The sequence below is a fragment of the Elephas maximus genome, chromosome 14, assembly GCF_024166365.1.
Source record: "Elephas maximus indicus isolate mEleMax1 chromosome 14, mEleMax1 primary haplotype, whole genome shotgun sequence".
Taxonomy (NCBI): domain Eukaryota; kingdom Metazoa; phylum Chordata; class Mammalia; order Proboscidea; family Elephantidae; genus Elephas; species Elephas maximus.
The window spans coordinates 32,819,234-32,832,458 of record NC_064832.1 but is presented as its reverse complement, the minus strand read 5'-3'; the positions used below and the strand labels follow the sequence as shown (position 1 = coordinate 32,832,458).

At 39.7% G+C, this 13,225-nt stretch overlaps 1 protein-coding gene across 2 annotated transcripts in view; it reads right to left on the bottom strand.

Moving 5' to 3' along the window:
* Window positions 1–1,641: 1,641 nt before the first annotated feature.
* Window positions 1,642–13,225, bottom strand: part of ESD (esterase D) — a 39,611-nt gene continuing 28,027 nt past the window's right edge. For both annotated transcript variants that reach the window (XM_049853158.1, XM_049853159.1), the window contains exon 10: window positions 1,642–11,260. In XM_049853158.1, the coding sequence (XP_049709115.1) occupies window positions 11,180–11,260 (81 nt within the window). In that variant the 3' untranslated portion in view covers window positions 1,642–11,179. The remainder of the gene's footprint in view (window positions 11,261–13,225) is intronic.

Below are 13,225 nucleotides of genomic sequence, written 5' to 3'. Positions count from 1 at the left end.
TTCAACATCCCTGTGATGAGTAGAAGGAGAGCTGAGAAGGCCAGAAGTTTTCGGAGAAAGACGGTGTGTACTGCATGTCTCCCCTCCCACTGCCCTGGCAGGGGTGGGGGTGGGGAGAGTTACTTCACCTCCCCTCTGGCCTACTTTGGAGCTCTGGTGGAGCAGTGGTTAACAGCTGGACTGCAAACCAAAAGGTCAACACTTCGAATCCCCCAGCCACTCTTTGGAAACCCAATGGGACAGTTCTACTTTGTCCCGTAGGGTCGCTATGAGTTGGAATTGACTCAAAGGCAACGGTTTCTGGCCTACTTAGGTGAACACGGAAACCCTGGTGGTGTAGTGGTTAAGAGTGTGTTAACCAAGAGGTTGGCAGTTCAAATCTGCAAGGCGCTCCTTGGAAACTCTATGGGGCAGTCCTACTCTGTCCTATAGGGTCGCTATAAGTCGGAATCGATGGCAGTGGGTGCATTGGGTTAGGTGAACACAGAGGGCACTGTTTGGAAAGCCTGATGCTTTCTCGGGCTTTCTGACATGGGCCTGGTGTGTCTGACATGCTTCTGACGTCCCTGAAGCTAATCTGAGCTACTGGGTGTGAGCAGCAGGTCAGAGAGGGGGTGCTCACTGGGAGTGAACGGCTCTTCCTTGGGGTGGGGAACCGGATGCAAGAGCATTTCCTCGGGAGGCAGCTGCCCCTGGAGCTGCTTTGAATTGTTACGGAGATAATTTCTTGAGGGGTGTGTGTGGGTGGGATATGACTCCAGCAGAATGCTGTGCTCAGAATCAAAACTATGAAATATCCCTTAGCCTGGACTTTATGTGATCAGCCAGATCAGAACAAGTAAGCAAGGCTGGGAACGTTAGCAGGATTCTCTTATAATTCTTTAAACCCAAACAATCTCTCCAACAGCTGGGGTAGCTTCTCCGCACTATGCAGCAAGAGATGGGCTGGATTATTCTATGATTAAAGCAGAAATCGTTCTATAGTCTGCCAGGGCTTATTTTTTTCTAGCTAAGAAAACGGGTTATTTGCTATTCATTCTGGAAAACTTTCAAAAGTGCACGATCTGTTGTGCTTCCCCTAATCATAGCACTGGGTGGCAGTGTTTTTACTGAAATGGTTTCTGAAGAGAGGCAAAAGGAGGTTTTATTCCTTTGAGAAAAATAAAAATTCTACTTAACCAGCCATGACCCAAAAGGCAATTCTCCTTCATTCACCACTTGAACAGCCCATACTCAACATTATTACTGTAAATGCAGGATTTAAACACATAGACACACCCCAAAACCAGAATGCCCCAAATAATATCTTGGGAAATTGAAAACATGTCTCTTACTTCTATCAGGTCCCATCTCCATGCCTCATTTTAAATGGTACTTGTCTAATAAATTCAATGAAATGAAAATGTTAATTTATTTGACTGGCTGAGTGTACCATTTTCATCTGAAACAGAAGTGTTAGAATTTCAGTCCTCACATTCTATCCCCAAAAATGAACTGCTCATTAAGTGTCACCAGTGACAGAATGTTGACACTTGAGGCCAAAATATAAAATTAACAGCATCACCTGTTACCAGGTGGAAACCCCAGGTTTGTGCTTGGCATGACTTGTACTGGCCAATAAACAAGAGACATAGGCAGGAGGACAGGAAACGTACCTTTATTTCATTGTACAAGGAAAGGAGTCAGCAGGAGCTGCTGCTGCCAAGACTGCTCACCAAGGGCTGGCAGGCCAGTTACTTTCAAACGGGTTTACAAGTAGGGAGTTCATACAAATTACATCAGCAACATTCTTAATCATACTATGCAGGAGCAATGGGGCTTACATAAAAGCAGAATTCAAATGCAAAACTGGAGGGGAGGAAGCCAAGCAAAGACAACAGGATACTTAACAGTACTGTGCGGGCTGTCTCACACCCATCAGAACTAAAGCCTCTTGGGTTATTATCCTCAATCCTGGTGTTGTCCTTCCCCTTCCCAGAAGTAATAGCCATTATATCCCTCCAGACCTTTTCTTATGAAATTGTACCTATGGAAAGCAACATCATGATAAATGAAGAAAAGATTGGCGTCGTCAAGGATTTCATTTTACTTAGATCCACAATCAACGTCCATGGAAGCAGCAATCAGGAAATCAAATGACATACCGCATTGGGTATGTCTGCTGCAAAAGACCTCTTAATAGTGTTAAAAAGCAAAGATGTCACTTTGAGGACTAAGGTGTGCCTGACCCAAGCCATGATATTTTCAATCACCACATATGCGTGCAAAAGCCAGACAATGAATAAGGAAGAACAAAGAAGAATTGATGCCTTTGAATTGGTGAGGAATATCGAATACACTATGGGCTGCCAGAAGAATGAGCAAGTCTGTCTTGGAAGAAATACAGCTAGAGTGCTCCTTGGAAGCGAGGATGGCAAGACTTTGTCTTACGTACTCTGGACGTGTTATCAGGAGGGACCAGTCCCTGGAGAAGGACATCATGCTTGGTAAAGCAGAGGATTAGTGAAAAAAAGGAAGACCCTCAACAAGATGGATTGACACAGTGGCTGCAACAATGGGCTCAAGCATAACAATGATTGTGAGGATGGCGCAGGACTGGGCAGTGTTTTGTCCTGTTTTATATATGGCTACTATGGGTTGAAACCAACTCGACGGCACCTAACAAAAGCCCCACCGCCTACAGAAAATACACATATTGTTTTGGTGGTTCTTAAAAAATATAAGCACTATCAAATTATGTGCATCGTACAGCAGCTTATTTTTATTCATAAATGTTTTGGGTTGTTTTCATATTTTCTCTATTACAAAAAGTGCTGCAACATACAACCTTGCATAGGCAGGTCTGCTTCTGTGTTTCTCCATGAAGCTGCTGAAAAGTGATTTTGCAGCACCATATATAGAAATGCCCAGGTAGTTCTCGCTGACTCAAGGTGATACCCTTAGCATACACTAAACTTCCCTGTGAGTCACTGGGAGGACTTCTCTGATCTATTGAACTCTTCTGAGTCCAAGGCAGTTTTAGTTATCACAGCTTTGAAATGTGTGTTGACTCCTAGTGGAGCAATTTTCTTTTTTCCAAAACTGTCTTGGCATACTCTTTCACATAAGTTTTATAATTAGCTTGTAGAGCTCCATCAAAAATATTAAGATTTTTGATTAAGATTGCATTGCATGTATAGATTAATCTGAGGTGTGTTAATAACTTTACAATATTGAGCCTTTCTTTCCGTGATCGTGATATTGCTTTATATTTGTTGTTCAATGGTAGAATTCTTGCCTTCCATGTGGGAGACTCAGGTTTGATTCCTGGCCAATGGCACCTCACGTGCAGACACCACACATCAGTCAGCAGAGGCTTGCTTGTTGCTATGACGCTGAACTTCCAGATTAAGACAGACTAGGAAGCAAAGCCTGGTGACTTACTTCCAAAAATCAGCCAATGAAAACCCTGCAGATCCCAACGGTCCGATCTGCAACTGATCACGGGGATGGCATAGGACTTGGGCGTTGTTTTGTTCTGTTGTGCATGGGGTTATCATGAGTCATTCAAAGACCATGGCAGCTAACAACAACGTATATCCTTTAGCAAAAGTTTTATATAACTCACGTTCAGTTTATTCTTAGGTACTCGTTTTTTGTTGCTATGGTGAATGGGATCAGTCCCCTTTTATAGTTTTTATTAGATATTTTTAGGCTTATAGGAAAATTACATGTAATTTTGAGATGTAGATCTTGTTTCTAGTCACCTTTTAAAATAACTTGAAAAATTCTTCTTGTTGAGATATGCACAGCAGAATATAACACCAACAGTTTCTACATGTACAATTCAGACATTGATTACATCTTTCGAGTTGTGCAACTGTTCTCGCCCTCATTTTCCCAGTTGTTTCTCCTCCATTAACATAAGCTCACTGCCCCTAAGTTTCCTGTCTCATCTTTCAAGTTGCTGTTGTCAATTTGATCCCATATAGATACAGATCTTAAGAGAGCACAATAGTCAAGGCTGACATTCTTTACTAGTTAAACTATTGTTTGGTTATAAGAAGACTTCAGGGGATATTTTTAAGTTTTAAGGTTTAAAGATCATTTCAGTGCAATAGTTTCAGGGTTTCATTCAGCCTCAATGGCTCCAGAAAGGCTGGATTCCATGAGAATTTCAAATTCTGTACTGCATTTTTCCCTTTTGATCAGGATTCTACTATACAATTGTTGATCAAAATGTTTGGTAATGGTAGCTGGGCATCATACAGTTCTTCTGGTCTCAGGGCAAAGGAGGCTGTTCTTCATGGAGGCAGTTAGCCACATATTCCATTTCCTCCTTCTTCCTCTATTTCTGTAGGTGAATAGAGGCCAATTTTAGTACGTTGGATGGCTGCTTCCAAGCTTTTAAGAAGGCAGGCACTATGCAACAAACTAAGAGGTAGAACAGAAGCACTAAACACGTTATTAGGCCAATTAACTAAGATGTCCCATGAAACCATGACCCCACACATTCAAACCAAGGGAACAAAATACCATGCGGTGTTTGGTTGTACATAAGCAGCCTTGGCAGCCACTCTTCTTTTTTTTTGGTCCTTGTCAATATATCACACAACTTTTGCCAATTCAACTTTTACAGGTGTATAACTTATTGACAGCAATTACATTAATTGGTCTAGCCACCTTTTAAAATTCTTATTCGTTCTAATACTTTGTTTTGCATCTTGAAAGTAGCTGCTGCTTCTTTTATTTTTTTTGTGGGGGGGATGGTTCATGCTCTTTTTATTATTTTTCTTAGTCTCAAACTTACAAAAAAGTTACAATTACAGTACAAATACCTCTTTTCTTCTGAGCCATTTAAGAGTAAGAGGATGCTCCATCAGCTGCCTAATACCAGTCTGGCGTGTTTTTCCTGCACACAAGGCCATTCTCATACACAGCCACCATACAACCTTCAAAATCAGGAAATGAATGCTGATTCATTAAAAAAAAAAAAAAAAAAACTAACCCAACAGGTTGCTGTCTGTTGATTCCAACTCATGGCGACCCCATGTACTTCAGAGTAGAACTGTGCTCCATAGAGTTTTCAATGGCTGATTTTTGGGAAATAGATCATCAGGCTTTTCTTCCCAGGTACCTCTGGGTAGATTCAAACCTCCAACCTTCTGTTAACCTTTTGCACAACTCAGAGACTCCTGCTGATTGATTACTACCACCTAAACCTCAGACCCCATTCAGTTGCACCAGTTGTTCCAATAATGTCTTCTTTTTAATATTTTATTGAGTTTTTGGTGAAAGTTTACACAGCAAATTAGGCTCCCATTGAACCATTTCTACACACGTTGTTCATGGACATGGTTACATTTTCCACATTGTGTCAACATTCTCGTTATTTCTGTTCTCGTTATTCCATTTCCATTATGCTTGCTTCATGCTGCCCCCTCACCTTCTCATCTGTGTTTCATGGTAAATGTTGACTGGTCTTGAATAGATGATGATTATATAAAGTATAATACTCATAGGTGATATTGTTTATTTTATGAGCCAATCTGCTATTTAGTTGAAAAGTGATCTCTTGGAGTAGTTTCAGTACAAAGTTTAAAGGGTATCTCGGGGTGATAGTCTCCGGGGTCCTCCAGGTCGCTGCCAGTCCAGTAAATCTGGATTTTTTTTTTTTTTTAAGATTTTGAGTTTTGTTCTACATTTTTCTCCATTCTTTCTGGGACCATCTATTGTGGCCCCAGTCAGAATGGTTGGTAGTAGTTCTTCTGGTCTCTGGATAGGTGAGGCTGTGGTTCATGTAGGCAGTTAATCCTGTAGACTGGTTTCTTCTTCAAGTGTTTGGTTTCCTTCTACTGTTTTGCTCCAGACAAGTAGAGAACAATAGTTATATCTTAGATGGCCACTTGCAAGTTTTTAAGACCCCAGATGCTCCTTATCAAAGTAGGATGTAGAACATAAGCTTTATAGACTAGGCTGTGCCAATTAACCAAGATGTCCTAAGCCTTTAAACCCAATAAACCAGTCTTGAGAGGTGTTTGGTTACTATCCATGACTGTGCTCCCCATGTGCTTTATTATAGGTATGAATATATGTGTGGTGCTCATCGTGTATAGATATGCCTACAAATACACCTACCACATTTTTATGCCAATAACATGTGCCTTCTACGTTTGCTTGCCAACTGCACCATCCCTCCATGATGTATTTTCATAAGTGTGCTATGCTAATTATTTTTACAGCAATATGTTAAAAAAACTGGCATAGTGGCGCTTACAAAAATAGCTTGCAGGACGGTGCAGTTGGCAAACAAATGTAGAAGACACGTTATTGGCATAAAAATATGGTACACGTCATGTATATACATATAACTTCTTGTACACATATATGCATATATAACCAGTCATGTATTTTTTGGTGGTTACTGCTGTCGCTACAAAATCTTGTATGCTATAGCATGAGTCAGAAATGACTGGATGGCAGTGGGTTTGGTTTGGCGTGGTAAAGCACTTACCAATAATGTCCCTTATTCTTGTGTATTTTAGTGTCACCCTTTACACCTTGGTTACGTTGTGCTCACTTTACCAACAATTCAGTGTTGCCTTTCCCAGTCCCCAAACTAACAAGTGTTTACTGTCTAGAGAGTGAGTCTTCCTCCCTTCCCCTCCTCCATCCCTGGTAACCCTCAAGAACGCCGATTTCTACGAGTATACCTATTTTTGCCATCCTTCTTTCTTAATGGTCACCTGGGTGCTGTTGCCATTGCTGCACTTTATTTGCTCCAGCACCTCTGTTAACTTCTCTGTAGCTGCTGCTGCGTACCACCAGTAGCATTTCCTTTTTTCACCCAAACTCCCAACACTTCACATTACTGGAGGCTGGGCTGCAAAAATGAAAACTTTAAAAAAGCAAAAGGAAAAATCCTGGAAGATATTTTTTTTCTTTTTTTCATAAAATCGTTTTGGCTTCAAAGTTCCACAAATCGAAGTCTGTGTTGTATACCATATATGCCCAATACACCCAAATACAAGACAAACCTGAACATGAGGGGAGCAGCATTTTCCCAGTGAGAATATAAAAAAAGTTACTTTACTAATTTGGGAAACTCTGGTGGTGTACTACTGGTTAAGAGTCCGGCTGCTAACCCAAAAATCAGGAGTTTGAATCCACAGGTGCTCTATGGGGCAGTTCTACTCTGTCCTTCAGTGTCGCTGGGTCAGAATCGACTTGACGGCGAGTTTTTTAAAAAATTTGAATAGGTTTATAAACTCTTAGATGTAAAATTCATGCTTACCTGTCATAGCTAATTAAACACACACATTAAAATATTTTAAATATATCAGCTTAGAAATACTATTCTACTATAAGTTTTCATAAAATAATTTTATTCAAACTCCTCACTTTAATGTTCAAAATCAGTAACATCTAGAGCCACTTCTTGAAGCGTCACTACCATGTTCACTTCTAAGATAAAACATTATTTGAATCTATGGATAATGCAGCCACTGAAAGCTTCACACCCTAGTATCTGTTGTATAACATTACGACTGTTTTCTTCTTCATGCATTTTAATGTAAACATTACTGATGTATAACACATATAGAAAAGTGTATATATCTTAAGTGTACAGTCTGATGAATTTTCAAAGTGAACATATATACTCATGTAACCAGCACCCAGGTGAAGACAGAAATCACCAGAAACCCTCTCATGCCCTCCGCTAATCACCAGTACCCCAGAAGACCCTCCAGTTACTTCTCTTGGGCCCATCCTGCTCGCTGTGGGTAACAACATCCTAACTTTTAATGCCACAGGTGAGTTTTGCCTGGTTTGGAACTTTATATACATTGGTACAAAATGATTCAGAGTATATACTTTTAATGTCTGGATTCTTCCACTCAGTATTGTTTTTCATCCATGTTGCTGTATCTAGTTGTAGTATGTTCATTCTCATTAATGTAGAATATTCTATTGTACAAGTTTATTTACCCATCAAAAAAAAATTTTTTTTTTTTTTTTTTTTTTTTTTATTGTAGATGGCCGTTGGGTTGTTTTCAGATTTTGGCTATTATGAATAACAATGGTATGAACACACTTGTACGGGCTTTTTGAACATCTGCACTTGCTTCTGTTGTTTTTTTTTTTTTTCTGTTGGGTATACCTTAGAGTGAAGTTGTTGGGTGGGGGTTCAATCTTAGCAAATACTGCCTGTTTACCCTCCCACCAGTAGTATGATAGTTCAGGTTACCATGCAGCCTTGCCAACACTTGGTATTTTCTGCTGATTTAGTTGTAGTCATTCAGATGGGTGTGTAGTGGCCTTTCATGGTAGTTTTTATTTGCACTTCCCTGGACTTAGGAAGTTAGGCACACTTTCATGTGTTTATTGGCTTATTTATATATCTTATTTTGTGAAACGTCCAAGTTTTTTTTGTTGATTTGCCTGATCTGTAGTTATTTATATATTCCACAGACAAGCTCTTTGTCAGATGTCTACATTGCAAATATCTCTACTCATTTTGTAGCTTGCGTTTTTACTCTTAGTGCTGGCTTCACTGTACTGTACTCTTTCTTAAAGTGATTTTTAATACCTTTTTTTTACAACATCCAACATAACTGAGGAAATCTGTCAAATTTCTTTCTTTTTATAACAGATTCTATCAAGTGACTTCTAGAAGCATCCAAAGCTAGCACTGGGAAGTCACTTTCAGGTTGTTATTCCATATAAAGTTGTTACGATGGTTCCTTATAATGACAGATTTTGAGGGACTTTTTTGAGGGGCAGGGGGAGGAACTCATCTTACATTTACGCACATGTAAGAATTCCTCTTTCGCCTGACCAACATTTGCAGCACATCCAAAAGCAAGCTCAAGTTCCTTGGCTTTCTAACTATCTTTAGTGGTGACTTCTGTGTTGTACTGAAGGCCTTTGTCTTTATTACAATCATTATTGGCTGTGTTCTAGACACTAATCTAGGTGTCACTATGAAGAGACTATGTAGATGTGATTATCCTCGATAATCTGAGTGGGCATCATTTAATCAGTTAAATCAATTCTGACTCCTGGTGACCCTATGAATGTCAGAGTAGAACTGTGCTCCATAAGGTTTTCAATAGCTATCATCTTTTGGAAGTAGATTGTCAGGCCTTTCTTCCACAGTGCCTCTGGGTGGACTCAAACCTCCAATCTCCTGGTTAGTAGTCAAGTACTTCACCACCTGTGGCACCCAAGGACTCCTTATGTAATCAATTAAATCAAAAAACCAAACCCACTGCTGTCGAGTCGATTCCGACTCTAGCAACCCCATAGGACAGAGTAGAACTGCCCCGTACAGTTTCCAAGGAGCACCTGGCAGATTCGAACTGCTGACCTTTTGGTTAGCAGCCGTAGCACTTAACCACTACACCACCAGGCTTTCCATGTAATCAGTTAGAAGGTCTTAAAGGCAGAGCTGAGGCTTCCGTAAGAGAAAAAAATTCTGCTTGTGGACAACAGCTTTGGCCCATGCCTGTGGAGTTCCATCCAGTTTGTGATCTTTTCTTGCTGACTGCGTGGGGATGACAGTTTCAATCTGTACCTGTGGTTTCCAGCCTGCCTGTGATCTTCCCTTTCTGCTTGCCTGCTCTATAAATTCTGACTTGCTTAGTCAGTTCCCACAAATGCATATGCCAAATACATCTTTCTATTTCTCCTACCAGTTCGGTTTCTCTGGCTGAAACCTGACTGATACCTTAGGTAACACAAGTATCTTTCTTTACAAAGGTATTATCAACAACATGCAAAATATTCATGAATTAAATGATCCTTATTAGCACACAGAAAACTAGATTAGAAACACTGTGTGTGGAATGCTGTCTATGTAGGTTATTATAGGGCTCAATTCTTGATTCTGATATTAAAATAGTAGCCATTTTTACTACTATTAATTTTCGTATTTTTGAGTACAATCTATAGGAGCCCTGGTGGCACAGTGGTTAACTGCTCAGCTGCTAACCAAAAGGTTGGCAGTTTGAACCCACCAGCCACTCTGCAGGAGAAAGATGCGGCAGTCTACTTCTGTAAAGATTACAGCCTTGGAAACCCTACGGAGCAGTTCTACTCTGTCACATGGGGTCATCAGGCGTAGGAACTGACGTGACAGCAATGAGTTTAATCTTTACAGCAGCAGATCATCAAGTTTTTCTGTTGTGGAGCCCTGGGTGGTTTGAATCACCACCCTGTTGGTTAGCAGCCAAGCCCTTAACTGTTTGTGCCACCTAGGCTCCTTTTTAGAGCCTTAAGACTCCCAAAGCTAATGTTCACAGATCTATTTGGTTCAATGGATAAGAAAGATCAAACCTGGGTTTAAGAAATCTGGCTTCTAATCTTAGCTGTTCCATAAATTAGATGTGTGATGATGGACAATTCTCTTAACGTTCTGAGCCCACTTCTTTATTCAACAGCTAACAAATAGTTACTAAATCCCTGTTAGAAGCCATGCACTTTGCTAGACACCGAGCTCCAACAATGAACAAGACAAAGACAGTCCCTGCCCTCAGAGGCTTAATGTCTAGAGGGGTGAGGGGCTTGGGCTAAACTACTGGTAAATCCTCTGGCCCAGCATTACTATGGGATTACATTTTCTATGACCTGAGGTCAATGTAACAAGGATTTCCAAATGACCTTGAAAAAGCTGCAAAGTATTAAAGATTTCCCATGTGAACCCTGATAAAATAATTTTTTAAATCAGAAAGTTTTATATAAGGCAGTCTCCAGGTTACAGACGAGATCTGTTCCTTAGTTTGTCTTTAAGCTGAATTTGTAGGTAAGTCCAAATGGGTACATACAATTCTTATTTAGCATCAGTTAGTCAAGTGTTTGTCTTAGTATATAGTATATATTTTACCTTTCTATGCATATAAAACACTTAAACACTTCTAAACTGCACAATGTTTTCATGAGTGTCACAAACTAGTGTGTGCATTTATTACCAACCATTGTATTTAACTCAAATTTTAAATATAATAGGCTTTACAGGTACACGAGTTGTCTGTATAAGTCAGACGTTTTAACCTGGTAACCCGGGGACTGACTGTATTTATTCAGGTGATTCAATTACAGAATGAAGTCCTCTCAGCATCATGAAGTCCAGTGTTTTGAGATCTTTTTTTCTGTATTAAAACTTTTACAATTCCGAAGAGATTGCAGTATTTGAAGTTTTTCATGCATTCAGGTATTTTGCATGATGTCTCATGTGATCAGTAATAAAGGTTGCAATGAAGTAGTAGCTATGATCATAACCCTAAAAAACAAAATACAGAGACAATAAGGCATTTATCAAGCATTTACAAACATCAATATTAGGGGCATTAAATAAATAAATCTCTCATGTCACTTTGCTTGCTTGTAAATGGTTGAAGTATTACAATCTGAGGAAGGTTCATAATAAAAATCAGGGTTGTTATACTTCAACATCTTCACTGTATGTTAAGAGGGCAACAAAAATATGAAGGAAAATGTATTCTGCCTAGCCTAGTTTCTCAACATTGCCATTAATATGCAAAGGAAATAACACATTAATTAAACGTGCAGAGTAGGCATGTAGACACATCACAAGGATTAGATTGGTCAATGAGGATTTACAGAGCTTAGAAACTTGGGCAAGAACTTTCAACTCTCAAAGAAAGAAACACACTGACATCAACAAGATAGTGTTCAAATACAAAATAAACACATAGTAAACAATACAGAGAAAGAACAAGAAAATGCCCAAATGTCCTAGATTTGCATAAAACAACTAAATACAGAGCAGATATTCCCACTTCTACACACTAAAGGCATCTTGCATCTTTATTTGAGGAAAAAGGAAAAATCAGTTAAACCTGACACCCCTTGGCAATATATCCAATTTGGTAAAAAGGCAGTCAACCCTTCTGGAAGCCATCAAGAAACAGAATGTGTAAAGTGCCAAGGAGCTGAGGTGAAAGGGATCTCAATTTATGTGGCGCATTACAACCACGGGTGTAGGTAAGCGGAGAGGCGATCCCCTCGGGGTGACCATAGCACCTCCTCAAGCACAAGAAGAAGGAAAGTAGCTTAAAAGTAAAAAGAAAAAAATTGAGGTTTGAAGAACTTTCTAAAGGTGTTAAACACCAGATAATTCCTGGGAGCCAGCCCTTTACCCCATACACAATTAAAATACAAAGTCAAATAAACTAAAAGAGATAAAAAGTCTAAGAAAGACTTTTTCCCCCCAGTTTTCAACTTAATCTTCTGAATGGTCTCTGATGGGGGCAAAGAAAAGCAGCCAGAAGGGAATTTTTCTAAGCACTTAAACAAAATAGACCTAATAAAAAGATCATTGGGTGATGACGCAGTAAATGTCCTCAACCGCATAATTTCAGAAAGGATGCAAAATATATCTTGGGAACAGCAGTTCATAAAAAGTTCCAGTTTAAAGTCATCAAAGTAATTCAAAAGCAATCTGCTGCTATTTTCCTTGGACAAACCATGTAAGTGACTCTGACAGGAGCTGTGACAAGATGAAGGCTGAGCCTTGGAATTGTTTGGTTTCACATCTCTCCATGATTAAAAAAAAAAAAGATTAGACCAGTAGAAAAACCATCTGGCTTGGGTCTCAGCTGATTAGTTAAATTCAGAGCTAAAGGACAGCTTCTTACATAAAGAAAGAAACTTAAAGAAAAGCATTGTTCACTCATGCAGTTCTTGAACTGTTAGATGTTAAACAGGCCTATGATTTTCGGACCACAAAACCTATAAAACACAGTACCAAGTAAACATCCCCAAAAAAACCAAACCCATTGCCATGGAATCAATTCCAACTCACAGTGACTCTATAGGACACAGTAGAACTGCCCCATAGAGTTGTAATCTGTAATCTTTATGGAAGCAGACTGCCACATCTTTTTCTCACAGATGACTGGTGGGTTTGAACTGCCGAGCTTCTGAGCAGCAGCCGAGCACTTAACCACTGTGCCACCAGGGCTCCTGCACTAAGTACCAAGTAGTATCTGCATTTTCCACAGATGGAAAGATACATCTGATGGAAAACAGGCACAGATGCAGGGAACCAGACGCCTCAAAAGTCTTGCATAAAAAAACACTAATGTGACTGAGTATACCATATTTTTTATGTTTAGTTTCACATGTTAAGCACAGTTTCAGACACAGTGGGTAGCTGCAATCATCAACATCATCATCATCATCATTAGAAAAGTCCCAGGGTGAAGCAGCGTCAAGATGCAGG